The sequence below is a fragment of the Echeneis naucrates genome, chromosome 3, assembly GCF_900963305.1.
Source record: "Echeneis naucrates chromosome 3, fEcheNa1.1, whole genome shotgun sequence".
In the NCBI taxonomy this organism is placed as follows: Eukaryota; Metazoa; Chordata; class Actinopteri; order Carangiformes; family Echeneidae; genus Echeneis; species Echeneis naucrates.
In genome coordinates this window covers 348,832-371,030 of record NC_042513.1, presented here as the reverse complement: position 1 = coordinate 371,030, position 22,199 = coordinate 348,832, and the positions used below count along the sequence as shown (strand labels likewise).

The 22,199-nt window shown below is 40.0% G+C and overlaps 1 protein-coding gene across 1 annotated transcript; it reads left to right on the top strand.

The window, feature by feature from the left end:
- Positions 1–280: 280 nt before the first annotated feature.
- LOC115041129 (putative hexokinase HKDC1) lies at positions 281–14,904 on the top strand. The gene is made up of 21 exons (XM_029498442.1): positions 281–343; positions 1,444–1,606; positions 1,712–1,869; positions 1,983–2,105; positions 2,182–2,277; positions 3,923–4,022; positions 4,346–4,529; positions 4,675–4,830; positions 4,908–5,141; positions 5,498–5,639; positions 5,732–5,888; positions 6,139–6,287; positions 6,518–6,637; positions 6,856–6,951; positions 7,138–7,237; positions 7,543–7,625; positions 7,716–7,882; positions 8,300–8,455; positions 8,576–8,663; positions 14,466–14,611; positions 14,754–14,904. The coding sequence occupies exons 1-21, from the start codon at positions 281–283 to the stop codon at positions 14,902–14,904; spliced, it is 2,832 nt and encodes a 943-aa protein (XP_029354302.1).
- Positions 14,905–22,199: the final 7,295 nt, after the last annotated feature.

Here is a 22,199-nt window from a genome sequence, read left to right as displayed (position 1 = left end):
ACCTAATGGCAATTTATATAAGTGGGCGAAGGCATTTTAACAATAGAGAGAGCAGAAAATTGCTTGATGGTGGAAGGGTTTGGTTTGTTAATCATTGAGATAGGTTGGGCTCTGCTCAGTGGACTTTGTGAGAAGAAAGCAGGGCCATCAGAGATTGACAAGAGGGAAAAGAGCTTTTCAGCCTCTTGCTATTTATGTAAACTGCAAATATTTTTGTTGAAATCTTGAAACAAACCAGACCTCAAAAGAGTTTTTATGGTGATGTACATTTTACATCAAGATGTTGGCTGTTCATCTTGTTTCCTTCTTCTTCTCCAAACTACAGGAGGACCCAACGAAAAAGGTAAGAGTTACTTACGGTGTTAACTTTGTGCTACATAAAAATAGCAGTGGTACTCAGCTTTAAGGAGACAACTTTCAAAATATAAGATAAGATATTCCTTTATTTGTCCCACAGTGGGGAAATTTACAGTATTACAGCAGCAAAAGAGTAAAAATTAAATGGTGTTAGACAAAAGATAATGTACTGTATAAACAATATAGATAAGTAATACAAAAAGTATGTACTGTAACACTATAGAAAAAATATATTTATTATTTTACCATATTCAAATAGAATGACACAAATTGTGTAGGACGTTGTTACTGCCTAGTAGCTTAATTTAACGAGCTTGTATTGCACAATTATCTGGTTTACTTCAATGCTTCTATCCATTATGGACAGTCATTTAATTTACAGAAATTTGAAACATCTCACTTTGTAATATAATCTAAATATCTGATTTCCTGTTCAAGTGTAAAAATCCCTTCCTAAGTGGTTGCTACAGCTGTTGTTGCTTTGTTTTACAACAAGTTCTCAAAGCTTCAGCTTCATTGTTACTTACAGTACATGATATAGTTCTCACCTATCACCCTAATTTGATGTTGAGGTTCTGTGAAAGTACAGATAAATACTGTAGTGTTACAAAATCTAAATAAGTTAGTGGGAGCATGACTTTAATAAGGGGCTTGTGCGCTATAGCTGGTTATTAAGTGCTGTAATGGATAGTAATGGTGTTGCCATTTGTCTTCCTGAGAATCTTTGCCTGGCAGTATCATGAGACCAACAAACACTCTCATTATCACATATTGTCAGACACAAAGGGCCATTGTCCTGTGCACACGTTACCTTGGTGATAGTTTACTTTTTTTTATTATTTTTATTTCTTTAAACATATACCTTTCATTTCCAATCACTTGTGACAAAAATTAGTCTATTGTAGTCACACATTCAAATGAACTTCCCTGGATTAAATTGATAGCACTCATTTTAGTGCATGCTGTCATAGTTTTTATGGCATTTTAAATTCATAAATATCTTGAAGCTTGAAGAAACCTGTATTTTTGCAAAAACAATTATCCCATCAACTCCAAAATTTGTTACGTCTATATAATCATATTTAGGTGGACAGGATTCTGTATGCAATGCGTCTCACTGATGACCAGCTAAAAGAGATCTCAGCCACCTTCCAGGCTGAGATGAAGAAGGGGCTTTCATCAGATAGCAATGCTGCTGCAGCAGTGAAGATGCTGCCAACACATGTCCACTCCACTCCTGTTGGATCAGGTTATTCTAATTAGTTGTTTTTTGTTTGTTTTTTTTTTTTTTCAAATGATAATGTTTGAATTAGCATATAATCCATGGACATATAACTGTCTTTCACTCCTGCAGAGAAAGGAGAGTTTTTGGCATTGGATCTTGGAGGCTCCAAATTTAAGGTGCTCCAAGTTAAAGTGAAAGAGGGAATGGGGATTATTAGAGGAGGAGTAGAAATGGAGGAGAAAACTTACCCCATACCTGAGGAGCTACTCATGGGGAAAGGGGCAGAGGTAAGGAGGGAATTGTAATGCTATGGAGACTTGAAGATACATGTTAGAGGTATTTGAGGAGGGTTCATTATCTATCTTCATGACTTTCTTTCCCTCTATCATTCTCTGGTCAGTTGTTTGACCTTGTGTCAGAGTCTCTGAAGGACTTCATGCAAGAAAAAAATATTGATTTGGAGAAGAAACATCCTTTGGCTTTGACTTTCTCTTTCCCCTGTGAACAGTCCAGGCTAGATCAGGTAACGATACTCGTTTGGATTTCATGACCACAGCTTCCCTAAGAAACCCTCCAAACGTCTTATATTTGCTCTACAGGGAACGTTGTTAAATTGGTCTAAGAACTACCAGGTTCGAGGTTTCCAGGGGAAGGATGTGGTCCAGGCCCTCAGACAAGCTGTTGACAGAGCTGGGGTATGAATTATTTTTTGTTCATGTTGTTCACGTCAAAATAATTCTCTAAAATCAGAGGTAGACTGTGTACAATACTGTATGAGATACTTTTTTTTTAGTTCAGCTAAGGATCCTAGAGTATAGTTTATATGTACATATATTTATATAAATGGCTGTGTGTATGTCACAAGTTTGTGGTAAATATTAGGATCCCGGGTCACACCTACACAGACACAAGAGGGCAGGGTTATTTTATTACACTAAGCATAAAATCGAGTAATACAAAGGATGAAATGCTTTAAAATTCAGCAAAAATGAAGCAGTATAGTGACTAGCCAGTGTCCCGCGATAAAATAAAAGGGGGGTTAAGGGGGCTCCTTCCTACGGCCCTGCCCACCTGTCCGAATGAGTTCGATTGCCCAGTTCAACAAAAGGTCTGTCCCGCGGCGGGGGCGTAGCTCGACGTCAGCGTGTGTCGGCTGTTCCGGACGCTCCTCGATTCACTGCGGAAGGCGTCGAAAACAAATATCGCCAGTTTAAACGTTCAGCAGCACACTCACACAAATCACCAGGTTACAGGCGGATCTCGTCCCTCTACTTATCGTTGATGCCGGCTTATCAAACGACTCTGGCCATCCGCCGGTCCGCCTCATGCTGCAGAGAGAGAGAGAGAGAGACGTCTGTCCTGGGTTGCAGGCCCGGTTGATAATGTTGAGTTTCCAAAGTGAACTCGCGCGTTCGTTTGATGAAGGATGCAGGGGACGTCCAAATGAAGTTCATATATTTTATTTAAACACTAACAGTAAAATATACTATAAAAAAGAGATCGTTTACAGAGCTCTGGACCAGACTATGTTTCCCTGACCAGCAGACAACTCCAGCATCAGTTCACGAAGTCCGATGCTCTAGCTTTCCCTGGTCCAGCTTTTGTTATGGTTACACAAAGGAAATAAGGTATGTGGGTGTGACTTCTTCGGGTTGCACACTTCCTCCTCATATTATTTGGCTCCATTCCTGCGATCAGCCCCAGTGGCTGTTGATGGTCCCTGTTTTCTGTGGATGAGAAAGAGAACAGACTCAAACCACAAAGTCCACAACCCCAGTGTATCTCCTTCATTCAATAAGAAAACGGCCATAATTATATATACTGTATACATAGATATTTCATATAAAAACATGTAAGATGTAACATTAGGTTAAAACAGCATGATGATCAACCATACAAAAGTATGTAAATAACATAGGGTCAGAGATCCCAACAATAAGCCCAGGGCACCATCCCCAGTGCCTGCCACTTGTTTCATATTGGGGCAGACTGGCAGCGGCCTGATCGCTGGAAACCAGTTGGGATACAAGGGGGGTGTGGACCACGCACTTCTTACTACAATGTCCACAGTGGATTTTTCTGTCCATGCAAAAAAATAAATAAAATAAAATAAAAATAAACTCACACAAACACCACATAAAAACACACAATCCACAGCAACCCAATCCAAATACACACAAAAAATCACAAAACAACCCAAAAAACGCAAAGGGTAATCTGCAAACCATAGCAGCATCATCAAAAGAAGAGAGAATATCTGGTTCCTATTGCCCTGTGACATGTGTAGGTACAATCACATGAAAACTCCATCGTAATTCTGTCCTGGTGCATACTCTTCAGGGAATGGATGTAGAAGTGTTGGCTCTGGTTAATGACACTGTAGCAACCATGATGACATGCGGTTTTGAGGACAGTTACTGTGAAGTAGGACTCATTATTGGTAAGTATACCCATAAAGAGCAAACTATTTGATGTTGGAGCAAACAATGCAAATGCTGTAAATGTTATTATGTTGACTTACACTTGTGATATACTTTCCATTTGGATTCATGCCTTTACACAGCTACAGGTCACAGTTGGATAATGTGCACTTTACTCCATTGCATTTATTTGACAGAAAAGACTTTTATTTTAGCGTTGAGGCCTGTTTGAGTATTTCATGTTAGTTTTCAAGATAGATAGATAGAAAATAATTGCTACTTGTCCTCCAAGTTTATTTTAACAATTTCAATTTACTACTGTTATGATTTTTTTTTTGTTTAGGAACAGGTACCAATGCATGCTACATGGAGGCGATGCGCAACGTTGACCTGGTGGAAGGAGACGAGGGCAGGATGTGTGTAAACACTGAGTGGGGAGGCTTTGGAGATGATGGGGCCCTGGCTGATTTCATCACTGACTTTGACAGAGATGTTGATGCAGCCTCCAACAACCCTGGGAAACAAATGTCAGGAAATCACTTTTCTTCTTTCTTTTTTTCTTCTTTCTTGACTTTTTTTTTTATTTTGGGGGGGGGTAATATGGTACAAAATAACATAATATCAACTTTAAAGTCCTATTTTTCTATGTTCCACATGTGTTCCTCTCTGCAGCTTTGAGAAGATGGTCAGTGGCATGTATCTGGGTGAGTTGGTGAGGCTGGTTGTGTTAAAGATGGCAAAAAAAGGACTGCTGTTTGATGGGTATGTGTCTAGTGCTCTGAGGACAAAAGGAACAATAACCACAGGACAGGTGGCAGCCATGGAGGAGTAAGTTATGTTTGTCTTTGTATCACATTGCCTATGCCTGAAAACAGTGATACATTATAAATGCTGATCTTTCTCAGGTACAAAAATGGTCTGACAAACACCAAAAACATCCTGACCAGTCTTGACTTGAACCCTTCAGCAGATGATTGTGTTGCTGTACAGCACATCAGCACCATTGTGTCCTTCAGGTCCTCAAATCTGGTTGCTGCAGGACTGGCTGCCATCTTGATGCGCATCAAGGAAAACCAAAATTTGAGAACATTGAGAATCACTGTGGGTGTGGATGGAACAGTGTACAAGACACATCCACAGTAGGTTATTTTGGAAAGTCATAATCATGTTAATAGTAATAGTAATAAATCTAATTTATGATAAAGCATCATAAGAAAATCTATGAGAGCATCTTTGGAGATACAGTATTTTGATTTTTTCTCTGTCGCTGGTCTCATTTTCAATATTTAGAATTATCATGCTTACTGGTTATTGTAATGACATAATAAAATGCATTTAAAGGCCTCTCAGCTGAAATATAGCTATACATTTGTACTTGTTAAGTCAACTTTAGGCAATGGTGTGCCAGATCTTTATTCTGGAAGTGAAATTGTTGCAGCTGCTGCAGATTACCATAAGGTCACAAATGTTAAACATTTGACTCCTCTCATTTCAGGTATCCTAAACGTCTTCATAAAGTGGTGCGCCGATTGCTTCCAGAGTGCCATGTCAGATTTGTCTTGTCAGACAGTGGCAGCAGCATTGGAGCTGCTATGGTAACAGCAGTCGCCCAACGACTGGCATCACAGAGACGAAAAGTTAGGATGCTGTTTGTGTGTGTGTGCCTTCAAAAAAATTAAACTCATTCAAAAAACAATGTTTGACAGAGTGTCTATTAATTTTTTCCCAGGTGGATGAGAGACTGTTGGCTTTCAAATTGAGCATTGAACAGCTCAGGCTGGTAAAGGCCACAATGAGGGCTGGATTGGAGGCCGGGCTGAAGATGAAAGGCTCATCAGCTGTCAAGATGCTGCCTTCCTATGTGTGCCGTACACCTGATGGCAAAGGTCAGAAAAATAATAGTGACCACATTACTTTTTTGCTCACTTTAAAGTGAGCAAAAAAGACATCTAAAGATTAAGATATATGTTGGTTGTGGACACACAGTTTGGTTAAAAGTTAGTTAAAATGTTATGGTTGAATTTAGTGGTTTATCATATTTTTAATTGCACATGTGAGGACGAAAACATTTACCCAAATATGCAGGTTGAGATAATATGCTTGCTATTGTGTGTCTTTGTTTTTTTTTTCTTCAAGAGTGTGGAAAATACCTTGCCCTGGATCTGGGAGGAACAAATTTCAGAGTTTTGCTGGTGAAGTTTAGAAAAGGTCTACAACCCAGATCTCGACTCTATCATAAGATCTACACCATACCTCAGGAGATTATGCAGGGAACTGGAGAGGACGTAAGACACACAGACAGACTGTCAGCATGTTTATTTAACATCTAGAGAAAGAAAAGTATTGTTTTTGATCTGTGAATTACTGATGAAGAATCAATGAGTGGTTTATTTAAAAGAGGCTTGTCTAAAAAAACAAATGGAGAATCAAATTATTTACCCGCAAATACAGCAATAAATTATAAATTCACAACCGTCAGATCAGATTAAGTTTCTTTCTGTCTATACGTTTCTAGTTGTTTGATCATATCGTGGACTGTATCAGTGACTTCCTGGAATACATGGGGATCAAAAATGTTCGTCTTCCTGCAGGCTTCACATTCTCCTTCCCCTGTGAGCAAACAGCCCTTGACACAGTGAGTGCACACATCAAAGGATAGGTTAAATTGACGTTTCATTAGTTTATCAGTGCTTTATTTCTCAGTGCCAGGTTAATCAACATTATCAACTAGCAACTTTTCAAATGCATCTCCTCAAAAGATAAATGTACAGGAAAATTCACCAGAGAACTGAAGTGACACCAAAAAGAGAAGCATCAATTTTGTAATCTTTTAAACTTTTTTATGCTCTGCAGGGCATGCTGGTGAGCTGGACCAAAGGATACAAGGCCACAGACTGTGAAGGGCATAACGTTGTTAGCATGCTGCGTGAGGCCATCAAGAGACGTAATGTGAGTCAGAATACAACAGATCTGAGTTTTATAGTCATGGTCAGGGTTCCATTTGGTAAAATTCCATACTATCATACATTAAAACATTTTTAATTTCATTGGGTCATTTGCGTGTGGCCATAAAAATTGTCCTGCATTACACTATTCAATAGCAGCATTTATGTTTATGTGTTTGTGCATATACAGGAGTTTGACTTGGACATAGCAGCTTTAATCAACGACACAGTTGGGACCATGATGAGCTGTGCTTATGAAGACCCTCAGTGTGAAATTGGGCTGATTGCTGGTATGTGAGCTGAATTATGACGATATGTTTACAAAGTCAAGACAGATTTAGACTAAAACTTTAGATTTAAATTAAGGATAGAAGTTACAGTTAGGGTTGTCGTTTGAAGGAAAATTTTAGAATTGGATCAGGGAAATTAGGATCCTCACATTTACTGTGTCAATACCATGTTTATGTATTTCAGGTCTAACTTGAATTTTTTCTCTAAACACAACCCAATGAGTTCGAAAACCAATACAGATTTTGAATCCCTGCTAGAGTGTAAATGTAGTATAAGAAAATTCACATATTATTCTATTTCACAGGAACTGGAACTAATCTGTGTTACATGGAGGAAGTAAAGAACATTGAAAAACTTGAACAAAAAAAAAAAATGGAAAGAGAAAAGGTGATGTCTGATGGAAAGAGGGATAAGGTAGAAAAACTCATGATCACATGTCCAGTGATTAACCCCGTGATTGCCGATGTCTGCATTCAGCAGGATGAAGGGTCAGAAGGAGGGGATAAGATGGCGGATAATGAGGTTCAAAAGATGTGCATAAACACAGAGTGGGGGGGTCTGGGTGATGATGGCTCTCTCGATCATATCATCACTTCTTATGACGTTGAGGTAGACCAAAACTCAATTAACTCTGGAAAACAAAGGTAGGAAACAACATCTGTTTGTGTGTGTATGTGCAAGCCATCAAATTTATTCAGCTCAGTGTGTAAAAGCCCAAGTTGTGTTTAGTGACCTAAAATTAAAATGTCAAAATGCTCCTGAGGTTCTGAAGATTCTGAAGAAAAATAGCAGCGGTTACATTCATCAGTGTTAAAAAGAAGATTTCTGCTGCAGTTTGGTTTATATTTGTATATATATATGTTATTTTGTGTTTCTGTGACCTAAAATTTCATAACAGTTAAGAACAAACAGTTTTTCACCTTTATCTCTTTGTATGTGTATATAATGTGTGTCCTTATGTATATGAGGTCATTCTCTCTCTTTTGTGTTAATGATCCGGTGTTTACTATATACTGTGTGACATTGTTGTTTGGTATCACTTGATCTTTTTGTGTGTTTAGGTTTGAAAAGCTGACCAGTGGGATGTATTTAGGTGAAGTTGTCCGTCAAGTATTACTGGATTTAACCAGAGGGGGTTTGCTGTTCAAAGGAAACGTCACTGAACCTTTAAAAAAACCTGGAATATTTGAAACCAAATTCCTGTCACAAATAGAAAGGTAAGGGAAGATCTGAAAACACACACACACACAAGCATGAATTGTTACTGTTTAACCCTATAAACTTGTGTGTATGTGTGTATTTTCCTTTAATAAGTGTATCTGCATACTTGTCTCCAGTGACCACCTGGCTCTGCTGCAGGTCAGATCTATTCTCCAGGGACTGGGGCTCGACAGCACCAGTGATGACAGTATTATTGTAAAAGAGGTACAGTGAAGCCAGCAAAAATAATTGATAATTATTGTTATTTAGGTTTTGTCCCTAAACTTTATCCCCACCAACCAGTCAGATTTTACTTGGACTTAGAGAACTTTATTGTCACTGTAGTTGATAAAATGAAATAATGTTTAGGTTTATTATATCATCCACTATTTACTGGACCAGTATTATTTAGTTATGTTGCCTAATCATTACAGGAAAAACAGGGTATACTCATGACATTTACTATAGCTATTTTACTTAAACTCTGTTGTGTTACTAACAAACCAAACTATACCAAAGAAATACCACAGAAACCTACATGATAATACAGAGGAACTGACTGAGCTGAATTGAGATGGGGCCCAATGGGTAGAGGAATGGGTCAGATGAGACAGAGGGGCTGCAGGAAGGTGGCAGGGTGTTTGCTGACAAGCTGGGCATATGTAATGCTGCGTTCCAGGCAACCCATAACTTGTGAAAGTGCACTGGAACTGAAGTCAAACTCGTAACTTCCCACCCGTAAACTCGTACCAGATCTATGTACTCCGAGTTACGGCCTGCGACATCACATTGCTGCCTAAACAATATGACAGCCTCCATGGATGCAGTGGTGCTGTGCGTGACATATGGTGAGAAAGATTTTAGAACAATGTAAAGTAAATTTGCTCGTTGCAATCACAATATTACACACGATTATGTACTACATTGTGTGTTCGAAACAGTGCCCAAATATGTTGCCAACAAGAAATAGATAGTGTGTGTATATGTGTCAGTGAGAGAGAGAGAGAGAGAACTATCAACAGTGGAAGTAGACCATCACAAGTGTAACCTTCAATCGAAATGATGAAGCATAAATGGTATAATGTCCATCAGATTGGTTTGTTTACATACCAGAATTCCTTGAGCTCAAACAGAAGTCATACCTTGCTAACGCTTTGAGGTTGGAACAGAGACTTGCAAGATAGCGGAGCAGACGGGCTACATTTTCTTCAGCTCTTGCATTACTGCCCTGAAAGTTAGACAAAAACATGTTGTTTCTTCAATTACGGAAAGTCTGAATCCAAGTTAGCTGAAGCCTCGAAGAAAGATAGCACAAGAGACCACGACTACTCACAGAGGGAAGTAACCACTGCAAGTACAAAGAGAAAAAAAACCCTCCTGGCACTCCAACAAAGAATGCTATGCCATCCATAAAGATGAAAACTCCTCAAGAGCCAATTGTAGTCAAATCAAATCAAATCAGATTTATTTGTATAACACCAAATCATAACAAAGTTACATCAAGGCACTTTGTAGTCTCCAATGAGGTGCTCACCGAGGCTATAAACAAGCTAACTGCTAAAACTGATACCTTCGGTGCTCAGATATGAGAAAACTCGATTATGATGGCTAACTTTTCCCAACTTGTGGAGATGAATGTAGCTGAGATTTAAGAATGTAAAGCCAAGATGCAAGCAATGGAAAAAGAAATGCCCCAACTCATCAAAGATAATGAGGAGGAGCTGAAAGAAAAGGTGACAAAGCTGGAAAGGTATAAGGGGCGCTGGAACCTCAAAATATACAGGCTGAAAGAAAATGATGATGAGCGCATCCAAGACACCCTCATGGAGATCCTGTTCAAGTTCGCACCATCGCGGACCTTGTTGATGGATACCGTGGTTGGTTGTGGAAGCTATCCAAAAACTTTTAAGGTCTGCAACGACTTGGGGATTCTCTTCCAGCGATTTCTGCAAAGCTGGCTGTGAGGCTCGCACAGCTGCGTAGCTGAAAATGGAGCAGGCCAGGGAGGCTGGGAAGAACTTGTACTGCAGTGAGCATGTGGGGTACATTAATGGTGTTAGAGTAGTACTAGATTGGATGATCTACAGAATGGGTGATGTGCCTCTTACGCTCAGATTTTTGAGTCCTACCTCAAAAACGCTTTGTATTAAAATGATAGAATTTGACTCATTTAACTTACCTCTCATGTTCAGGTTTAAGAGTCATCCCTTGGAGGCTCTCTGTTAAAAGTATTATTCAACAATCAGACACCTTTGTCCAGGCAACTGAGCCGGGTTTAATCAAGCCCCACCTTGTGTCCAGGTAGCTCTACCTCACCCACGGGTCTCCTCTCCTGATCCACAGTCACCTAGACGCAACTTCTCCTGCCTCTGTGGCTGATCTAATGGCCCTTTGCCTATTGCTCCTTGTAATGCTGTGCATGTTGAAGGCCTTGCATAGGAACCGGCCCACAAACCCTCTGCATCCCACCTCAATGGGCTTGCACCCTGCTCGCCACCTGTTGCTTTGGCATTTCTCCACCAGCTCGTTGTACTTCTCCCCCTTCCTCTCATTAGCCTCCTCAATCCAGTCCTGCCAAGGCACAGTGAGTTCCAGAAGAATGACCTGCTTGGAGGTTTTTGAGATCAGCACTATGTCTAGCCTTAGTGATGTTACGACAACAGTTTCTGGGAACCTCAATTGCTTCCTCAGGTCAACTTTCAGCTCCCAGTCCTGCGCCGTTGCTAGCAGGCCAGAGGAGGTAGTCCTGGCCACTGGTGTTGTCTTCTCTCCTGCTCTGACAAAAATGATTGCAGTGGAATCAACCACTGCAAGCGTGGTTGATCCCACTGCAGATGGTGTCCACTATGGCCTTCAACACTTGGTCATGGCGCCAGCGGTGTAGGCAGGAACATGATGCTGCATGAAGTTCATGGAGATTATGCTGTAGTATGAAATTCATGAGGATAGGGAGCAGCAGGCGTTGCAGGAACATGGGATGGTGATGAGTCACCACCTGCAGGATGAGGACAGGGAGAGAAAGAGACTTCGTGAAAACATGGTCAGTGAATGCAGCACACATGCCTAGAGGTGGGAGAAATGGGGATTTCTAAAAAGCATAGTTATTGTCAGCGCATGTGGTGGGGGGGGGGGGGGGGAGAGAGAGAGAAAGAGAGAGATGCCCAGTTCTTACCCCAGCAGCCTAGACCTATAGCAGCGTAGGGAAAGAGTAGATGGACTTTAACCTTTTAACTATAAGCTCTGTCATACAGAAATGTTTTAAGCCTGGTCTTGAAAATTGCTAAAGAGTCTGCACTCCGGACTGATACTGGAAGTTGGTTCCATTGAAGAGGAGCCTGATAACTGAAAGATCTGCCTCGCGATTTACTCTTGGAGACTCTAGGGACCACAAGTAAACCTCCATCTAGGGAGCGGATTAGCCTACCAGGACAATAAGAAAGTATGAGCTCTCTGAGGTATGATGGAAGTTGGCCATTAAGAACTTTATATGTTCACAGAAGGATTTTAAATTCTATTCTGGATTTTACTGGCAGCCAATGAATAGCAGTTAACAAAGCAGAGATATGATCTCTTTTCCTAGTTTCCGCTAATACTCATGTAGCAGCGTACTGAATCAACTGAAGGCCTTTTAGAGATTTGTTTGGACAGCCAGATAGTAATGAGTTACAGTAGTCCAGCCTAGAAGTTACGAATGCATGGACTAGTTTTTCTGCATCATCTTGAGAGAGGATGTTTCTGATTTTCCTAATGTTTCTCCAGTGGAAGAAAGCTGCCCTACTGACTTGTTTGATGTCAGGGACAAAGGACATGTCCTGGGCAAAGGTTACTCCAAGGGTTCTTACAGTGGAGCTGGAAGCCAAAGTAATGCCATTCCTGACTGATTAGATAATTAGATAGCGTTTCTCTGAGGTGCTTAGGGCCGAATACAATAACTTCAGTTTTGTCAGAGTTGAGGAGTAAAACATTTTAGGTCATCCAGACTTTCAGACTTCATTTGGCTTCAGCTGAGTGTCATCTGCATAACAGTGAGCGTTGATGCTTTGTTTCCTGATAGTGTTCCCTAGAGGAAGCCAGATAAAGAGTGGAGAGGATTAGTCCAAGTACCAAACCCTGTGGGATTGACTACAGTACATGAGGATGAGCTATTGTTAACATGAACAAACTCATGTCTATCTGCTAAATAGGATTGGAACCACCTTAGTGCAGTTCCTTTCATGCCAATTTAATGTTCCAGTCTCGCTAGTAAAATGTTATGATCTACGGTGTCGAATGCAGCACTGAGCTCTAAGAGGAGAAGTATGGAGGCTCATCCATTGTCTGAAGCTATTAGAATATCATTGGAGACTTAAACCAGCGCGACTCTTGACTTTGCCGGCTTGAAACTCATACGAGCCCAGGTGATCACCATGTCGAGGCCCTTCAGGATCCACCTGCTCCCTGTAACAGATGTTGTTGTCACAGTCAGGTCATCCATGAAGACCCGGATGGGTGGCTGTCAGACTCCAGACTTGGTGAAGGGCCCTCTGCACTGAAACTAAGCAGACTTCATCAGCATTTTCATGGCAAGCGTGAAAAGTATCACTATAATGGTGCCTTCTGTGATATTCCCTTCCTCAAGCCATTCTGAGGTTTTTGACCCAAAAGAGACTCTCAGACTGAAGCTGTTGTAATAGTCCAAAATGAGGTCCCTGAACCTGCCTGGGATATGATGCCGGTTCGGTGATTCTTCAATAAGCTTGTGGAGTATAGACCCATAGGCATTTTGCTAGGTCCAGCCACAGCACAACCAGATCGCCCTTGTTCTCCCAGGCTTAGCTGATTAGCTGACCTGATTATCTGGGTAATCACTTTATGCTCCAGACACCGTGGTACCTTTGGGATCCCTCGATTCTGGACCAAGGTGTCAATGTATTAGTTCCTCTTGAGGTAATCTGTCAGGTGTCTAGCGGTAATGCTGAAGACTATCTTCCCTTGAACACTAAGCAATGAGATTGTCCTAAACTGCTCGATGTTCTGTGACTCTTCCTCCTTTGGAATCCATACCCCCTCTGCATGCCTCCACTGATGGGCTACCTTGCCCCTCCTCAAAATCACCTTCAGAATGGTCCAGAGCCTGCAGAGTAACTTCAGGAAGTTCTTATATACCTTGTGAGGTACCCCACACAGCCCTGGGGCTGAACTTACTCTTTACTTTCTTGACCACCTCCTGGATCTCCTTCCAGCTGGGTTCCTTCCCGTCAAAGTCCAGAGTAGCTTGCTTCCTTGACCTCTCCCTCCTCCTCCTGTGCCGCTCTGCTGTCCTCAAAGTTGTGAGCTTCTTGCAAATGAGATTGGTATCCTTTTGAAAAACTCATTCTTGGGAAGTTTTTTATACATTAAAATACATTCATTAAATTAAAGCCAATGTCTAAAACTATGTCATTATTTTTCATCTTTAAAATGTACGGAGAAGAAGAATGCAGTCAAACTTTGTAATTTTCTTTCTTTCTTTTTCTTTCCTTTCACTCTTTTGTCTTTAAGCAACTGTCTGTTGCTTACTTACATGTTTTCTACATTTTACCAAGCCATTACTGTTTGTAAATGTGTTCCAAGTCTGCAAAAAAATAAGAAAACAACCAAAAAAATAAAAAGCTTGCGCGTCCCACGTTGTCTGGAACGCAGCATAAATCTCCTGATTGCTGAATGAGAGGCAGCTGCTGCAGCTCTGCTCAGACTCCAGGGAATCTTTCTTGACTTTAACGGACTCATAGTGATGTATGAAGGGGGAAAGGATTGCCTGTAGGCTGAACAAAGGTGAAGGTTGTGACAAGAAACTCCTCAAAACAGCCACACATACATAAAATGTTAATATTGTAAGTAAAAAGTAATATTTGGTATTTGGTGATGATGCTATAACTAAGGAACCTCATTACAGACAGCAACAGCAAGTGTTGTAAATGTGAAATGCCAAAATTTCTGTACCGTCGTCTCAAATTCCAAAATATGGCTGTTAACTGCTGCAATAATGACATACATTTTCATTGTTAGGTCTGTGAAGTGGTGTCACGTCGTGCAGCTCAGCTGTGTGGGGCAGGAATGGCGGCTGTGGTTGATAAGATCAGAGAGAACCGAGGACTGGACCATCTCAACATTACTGTCGGAGTGGATGGGGCACTCTACAAACTACACCCTCAGTGAGAGATTTTATTTCTTATAGATTAAAACAGTTTCCAATGTTGCTTTTGGTGACTAAATTCTGTAGTTGCTTTAACTCTTTATTTAATATTTGTGAAATCACCTTCTAAACTCAACAAGCTTTTATTCTATTGTTTGTAGTTTCTCTGGAGTCCTCAGAGAGACTGCTAAAGTGTTGGCTCCCCAATGTGTTGTGACCTTCCTGCCGTCAGAGGAGGGCAGTGGGAAGGGTGCCGCCCTCATCACTGCCGTAGCCAGAAAGAAAGAGGAGATGCAATTAACAAAAACGTAAAATAATAGGGAAAATGTGCATACTTTTTTTTCTCTACTTCACTACTACCACTACTATTTTTTTATTATGTTGAATGTCTGGTGTCCTGTGTACGCCAACAAAATTTTCTACTGCATATTGTCTCAGAAAGGAATCCATTCAACCGTCATGATTTTTTTTCCTGAGCAGACAGCTTCATCTGGAGGTTCTTGCCACCAGAAAACAAAAAAAAAAAGTGTTTTTTTTTGTTACGCCCACCAAAGGTCTAAGTCCTGTCGACAGCATTTGAATCATGAAGTCTTTATTTAAAGGGCCAGATTTAAATTAATTAAATTATTCAACAAATTTGAAATGAAAACTCGACTTCTTCTGTTGTTGGCTCTATCATGGAGAGTCACTGCAGATTTTACAAATTTCAGCATAAATGTGTGACTAAGATAAGATATTAAATATTAGGTTTTTCATTCATTTTTGATTCTCTAAAGTTTCAGACAAAAGTCTTTCAGTTATCATTAATGACTCAATCATTGGAGAGGCATCACACCAAGATAGTCACGTTAATGTTGGTTGTACCTGATATTTCGGGTTAATGAGTACTTCCTTAGTCAGAGTGAAACTGTATATATGATGTCACTCATTGGAGATAAGAATTTCTTCCTTGAACTTCAAATATTCGCACACTGTAGTGTTTTCTGAGAGTGTTAACACTACAGTGTTTCAATTTTCTCTTTATTGCAGAAATTTCTTTTAGTGATTTAATTAATGAATTTCACAATAATACATAATGTAAAAAGAGAGTGTTTGTGTGTGTGTGTTAGTCAGCAGTACGTCAGGAGGAAGGAGGAGGAGAGGAATGTGGCCGACCACATTTTCCAGCAAAAAAAACAACTGAAATACTGTTCAGTCATTCAGGATTGGATTTATATCTTTGTGATTGTCTGTCTGTCTGTCTGGTCTGTCAGATTGTCTGCCTGTCTGCCTGTCTGTCTGCCTGTTTGTCTGTCAGATTGTCTGCCTGCCTGCCTGTCTGTTTGTTTGTTTGCCTCTCTGCCTGTCAGCCTGTATTGAAGAGTACTGAACAGAAGGTTCAGACAGAAACATGACAAAATGCACTGAAAAACCTTTTATTTTGTCATGAGATAGCATTTCTGTCCAACAAACTGGGTTACAAAGACAGTTGTAGAATGTGTCCTTGTACACTTGATGTAAATACTATAACTAGTCTTTCTGTTTACAAATTGCATTATAATCTTGAAATACTGACCTGGCAGTAGTGAATGAGCAGTGGAATCAGTGTATTTATGATAATCTATTCATGGCAGATTAGATTGTGTAGAAAGTGTTGAAGATGAAGCCAGGCAGAAAGGAAGCAGAAGGGTGCAAAGAGTAGAATACACAATTGTTGTGCCAAGGATTGTGTGCATTATAGCCTCTTATCAAGTCTCAATCTGGAAGGGATGTTCTTTACTGTGGATTGACTTAAAAAAAAATACTGAAGAAAGGAGTGTAACTAATTAATAAGTGAAAATTCAAAGAATGCTCATTATATACAGATGCAGATCAAAGCATAAACTAAAAGAAACAGGGGAGCTCAGATATGTAAATGCAATGACATGGTATGACAATGATAATCAAGCAGCTGGTGGCTAACTTGAGAACTTGGGCGAATGAACAGAAGGTTGTTTGTAAAATACAAAGCTCTGAGGAAGGAAAAGTTTTGAAGCTAAAATTTGGGTCAACATTGTTTAATAGTCATGTCTTGCACCACTCAGAACAACCAGCTGAGAAAGCAGATAAGCACAACCTTACTTTTATTTTCCATCTGATAACCTGGGTTTTTAATAACCTTTATTTTCATTTTACAAAAATTATGTTAGCTTGTATGTTGCATGTCTTTGTGCTTATACTGTATGTGTATACAAGGTTTATCTGTAAAGTAGTTTGGTGCAAATACTTTTTGCTTTTAATGTGCTATGAAAATGAAATAAACTTAAACAATTATCAATAAATGGCACTACAACAAGGAGAGAAGGGCAAATACGTCAATGCTTAATTATACAAAGTGTGGAGCAAAGTTCTTTCACTGTGGATATATTTATATTTGGATATAAAATTAGATAATCTTTACATTTGCATCGTGTACAGGATGTTGTTGTTGGGGAATGCAGACATTTGCGGACGAGAGAACTTGGCAACATGGAAGTTTCAGATGGAGCACATGTTGAAAGCTAAAGTACTGTGGAGCATGGTAATGGAAAAAAGATATACTGGCCGCAGATGCTAACGTACAAATGATCGCAAAATTCACTCGAAGGAAAGAGTGGGCATTCTCAACAATAGTGCTTTATGTGAGTACATCCCAGCTGTACCTGGTAACAAGTTATGAGACTCCAAAAGAGGCATGGATTACGCCGAAGGGACATTTTGAGAGAAATACTCAAATTTCCGATGTGAAATGAAGGAAGGAAAAAGTTTAACTGAAAAAGATCAAATTGTGATACTTGTAGGTTGTCTTCCACCAAGCTATGCCACAATTGTCACAGCCCTGCAGAAAAAAATTTACAAGTTTATGCTGAAGTTTGTCCAGCAAGCTTTAACAAATGACAAGCAAGAGTGAGTGACTGCTAATGATAACTCCAGTGGTGCTACTTGTTTGTTTGTTTATTGATTTGCACTTTAATAAAACACTACATACAAAGAGTATATCACATTGAAAGAAAATATAAAATAAATAATATATAATGAACTACAATGAATCAGTGAATCAGAAGTTAGAAACCCTGGGAGGGCTTATGGAGAACCTCACCATTAAAATAAATAAATAAAATTAAATGTACCTTAATTACAACAAATGAGATAATAAAAATAAAAAAAAATAACCAAACTTAGTAAGTAAGCAATGAATCATAAAAGATAAATTACAATGGCAACTATTTAAAAAAAACAGATATTAGCACAACCCCATTGAGTACAGATTATGTTTTAATTTCCTTTTGTAGATGGGTAGAGAGGGTCAGCTGTCTATCAGGTGGATATACTTGTTCCATAAAGTTGCACCTTTATATTTGATGGAAAACTGCCCTCTTGTGGTACAACTAAGTGGAATATGCTGCAGCTATACAAGACTATAACGTAAACAGACCGGACCTATTGAGGTATTTATGAACTTTCCTGATAATTCCCACAGATTTAGATTTTTTTTGACACATAATCAATATGTTCTTTCCACAAACATTTGTCATCGACTATTACCCCAAAGAAGCGAGTGAAATATATATATATATATACTATATACTATATTCCTGCCAGCAAAAATTAAGAGTTAGCTTCAGTAATGAGGGTTTTAAAGTGTTTATGGAAGAAGAAAAGATTTGTGTTGTCTGAAAATAAAATAGGTGATATAGAGCTAGATACAACAGCAAGATCATTTACATAAATCAAAAATAATAAAGGGCCAAGAACTGAACCTTGTGCCACACCACAAGTCATGACATTTTTGTTGGCGATACAGTTGCTAAAATAAACAAATTGACTTCTATTGACGACATAGCTCTTGAACCATTTGTATACATCTCCTTGAAACCCATATCTAGACAGTTTTGACAAAAGAACCTCATGGTCAAGGAAAATGCATAATGCAAACTCATTGTCTAATGCAGAGAAAAATTTGATCAGTGAGATGTACGAAAGCCATATATGGTGAATGTCTCTTTTGGATTTGGAGGATTCTGCGTAGAGACTGGACATAAACCTAGAAGGGTTATGGCTAGTGTTGGGACCTGGATCCGGTTCTTTTTTGGAACTGGGTCCAAAATTCGGGTTCTGGAACCGGTTCCATCACTTTTGAATTGACAATTCCCGCAAATGGGTATTAGATTGTTAGCAGCTGTGTAATTCTTCTTTCATTTGGCTGTGCCCGTGCAGTTGAAGTGAATTTGGTGATGTCATGTCCAGCTACATGAGTGAGTCGAGTGGATCTGCCAACTGATCTCAGATCACAACCATCAGTTGAGCGGAACTCAGACAATGAACTACAAAGCAAAACAGAAAACATCTAAACTGTGGTTGCATTTGCTGTGGCGGAAAGAGGTGGAAAAGAGGAAATCAGGTTGTCCGGACACAGGTGTCAGAGGAGGAATCTCTTTATTCACATCAGCCCCACTAAGAAGGTAGTCAGAAACAGAACCAACCAGAAAAACATGTGACATGCTTCTTATACCTAAAACAGGTTACGTGTGTCTGTTGTGTGGATAGCCTTCACCCTTATCTTGAACTTCAACCAAAGTGATTGTGCAGCACTATGTGGGTATGTGTGGTGTGGTTCTCTTCCCTGGTACCCAGATGTCTTCTAATTATTGTTTTGACTTGTTAGGCACCAGAGCAGGTCCTGATGACCTCACTCTCATATTGACGCATGAACAGAGACAAGGCCTCTAGACCTTGTCTTTCTCCTGCATATCCCCCTGAAATCATTATAGTGATTTAAACTAAATGTGTTGATTATAAATGATGGATAAAACAACTAACCTAAAAACTAAAATACAAAATTATATTATGTAATGAAACACAAAAATTACATGATATACTGAATCATAAAGTGGAAACTGAAAAGTGATACTGAAACATAAAAAATTATTTTGAAATACTGGATACTTGGATAAGTCCAACATTACTGTGATAATGACAACATTCATCTGGATACACTTGGAATACATAAGACAGTTCACAACTCTGGCGACCATACTTTGAACCATGAACCATCAACACAACACATTTTCATAAAAAAACCCCCCAAAAAACTCAAACACTGAATAATGAAATTAAATGGACATTTATATGACAATCAAAGCTGTGGTAAGAAATTGATTCTTACAGCTAATACCCACGTCAAGAATATACGATGAAACAGCTATTATGCGTGAGCAGGTCTCCAGCCAATATGTGAGTGACTATGTGTAAACTGTTTGTCTTTGCATATAACAGCAGCAAGCAAGTCTTCATTGCAGTATGTGTATGGTATAATTATAAGTATGTGGAAATAATAAAACAATTCTATTGCATTAGCTAAACCTTTCATACCAGGAGTGTCAACATGGTACTAGGAACAGAACCTCTTTCCTAGAAGAGTTCAACCCTCATCACTCAACTGACTACAGCTCTGCAATGAGCACATTACCTTAAAGAGTGTGTGTGTATATTCGTAACACAACTCACGTCTAAAGATTTCAGTCCATTGAGTCCATCAATAGGTTCCCCCTGTCGGACTTTTTGTACTCAGAACTCCTCTCACTATGATTCGTCTCCTGACTCATCAATATTGTTCAAATAATGCGGTGTTGCGAACCACTTCACGTCCCCCAGTAGTCCTTGGACCACTGGACACATGTGAGTCATTTGTCCATTTGCCAGGTTTTTACCATGCAAGCTCCCTGCAGGCCCATCATCATGTTTGTCTGTCTGTTCATTGCTCGCAAGCACCGTCTCCTCAGCATGGGAACGATGCAACATGTCAAAAAAGAAACCAGAATTAGAACTATGGCAGCACTCATGGCTGCCTTGGCCAAAATGGCTCCCCATTTTCCTAAATTTTGATCCAGCCAATCCAAAGAAAGGTTACCTCCCCTACCAGAATTCCCCCTTAATTCGTCTTTTAACTTCAGTAAGTTAGTCATGGCTTTTGTGAATGATCCATCAGCTCGTAGTCCTGGCTATTGTCGTCATATACATCTTGCTCATTCTCCTTTGTGTTATCTGGGGTTGGAGTGATTTCTTGAACCTTAATAATTTCAACCTACATAGTTGCTATTTTCTCAGTCATAACTATTGGTTCTGTCGTTACTATGATAACAGGGGTCACTATCTTATTGGCTTTTACTGTAGTCGTAACTGTAGTTGTTTAATTTCACTTAACATCACTTGGTATGGTTTGGGGTTTCACCGATTCGCATTCAATATACTTTTCTCATCTAATTAGTGTCTCAACATGTTTTTTCTTTCTTGAAACGGTTGGTGTGCCGTGAACCTGGTGTAGGGAATCTGGTATGGGTCCTAGCACTGTCTTAATGGATGTATTTGTTTTTGCATTGTACTCATCTGAATCATTGGGAGTGGCTCCTTTCATGGTCTGGTGTCCTGCAGTCGCTTGGAGGTCTTTCACGCCTAGGCTCGTGCCACTTTCATCAGAAGACTTTCACATACACCTGATCTCCTGGCACCACTCCTGGTCCTGGTTGACCTCTCAGGCTTTCTCATGCAAGTATATAGATCTAGGGACAGCAGTTAGTTGTTTCATGTATGCTTTTAGCTCATCTTGCTATTGCTCAAGCAATGGTCCCTTATGAGGACCTCTTAGTTGTGGTGCAGACATAGCTCTACCAGTGAGCATTTCATGCGGTGTTAGATGCGTACTTCTATGTGCTTACATGCGGTAGCTCATTAGTGCAATTGGCAAAGCGTCAGCCCAGTTCAGTTTGGTAGAAGCGCATTTCTTACTCAGTTTTACTTTCAAGGTACCGTTGATTCTTTCAACCATTCCTTGATTTTGTGGATGATAGACAGCTCCTAGTCTCTGTTAAATCTTTAACTGCTGCAAAATGCCTTCTGCAACCTTTTCCACAAATTGCCTTTGCCGTCAAATCAAAATTCAAAATCAAATCAGATTTATTTGTATAGCGCCAAATTATAACAAAGTTACATCAAGGCACTTTACATAAAGAGCAGGTCTAGACCAAACTCTTTATAAAATTATTTAAAGAGACCCCAACAGATCCCCCGATGAGCAAGCACTTGGCAACAGTGGCAAGGAAAAACTTCCTTTAAGAGGCAGAAACCTCGAGCAGAACCAGGCTCAGTGGGGGCGGCCATCTGCCTCGACCGGTTGGGTTGAGAGTGGGAGAGAGAGATAGAGAGAGAGATAGGCATTGGGGGGAGGGTATAGGCAGGAGTATGTTGCTGCATGAAGTTCATGGAGTTGAACTGTAGTACAGAATTCATGAAATATGGGACCAGCAGGTGTTGCAGGAACATGGGATGGCAATGAGTCACCACCTGCAGGATGTGGACAGGGAGAAAGAGGAGAGGGACTGGGAGAGACAGAGACTTTGGCAGAACATGGTTAGTAAATGCAGTATAAATACTTAGAATTGGGTGAAACTGTGTTTTTTAAGAAGGAGGAAAGGAGAGCGAGCGAGAGGGAGGGAGAGAGAAAGAGGGAGAGGGGGAGAGAGGGTGACAGGGAAAGACAGACAGCGAGAGAGAGAGAGAAGCTCAGTCCTTCCCCCACCCACCTCGGCCTATAGCAGCATAGCTAAAGAGTA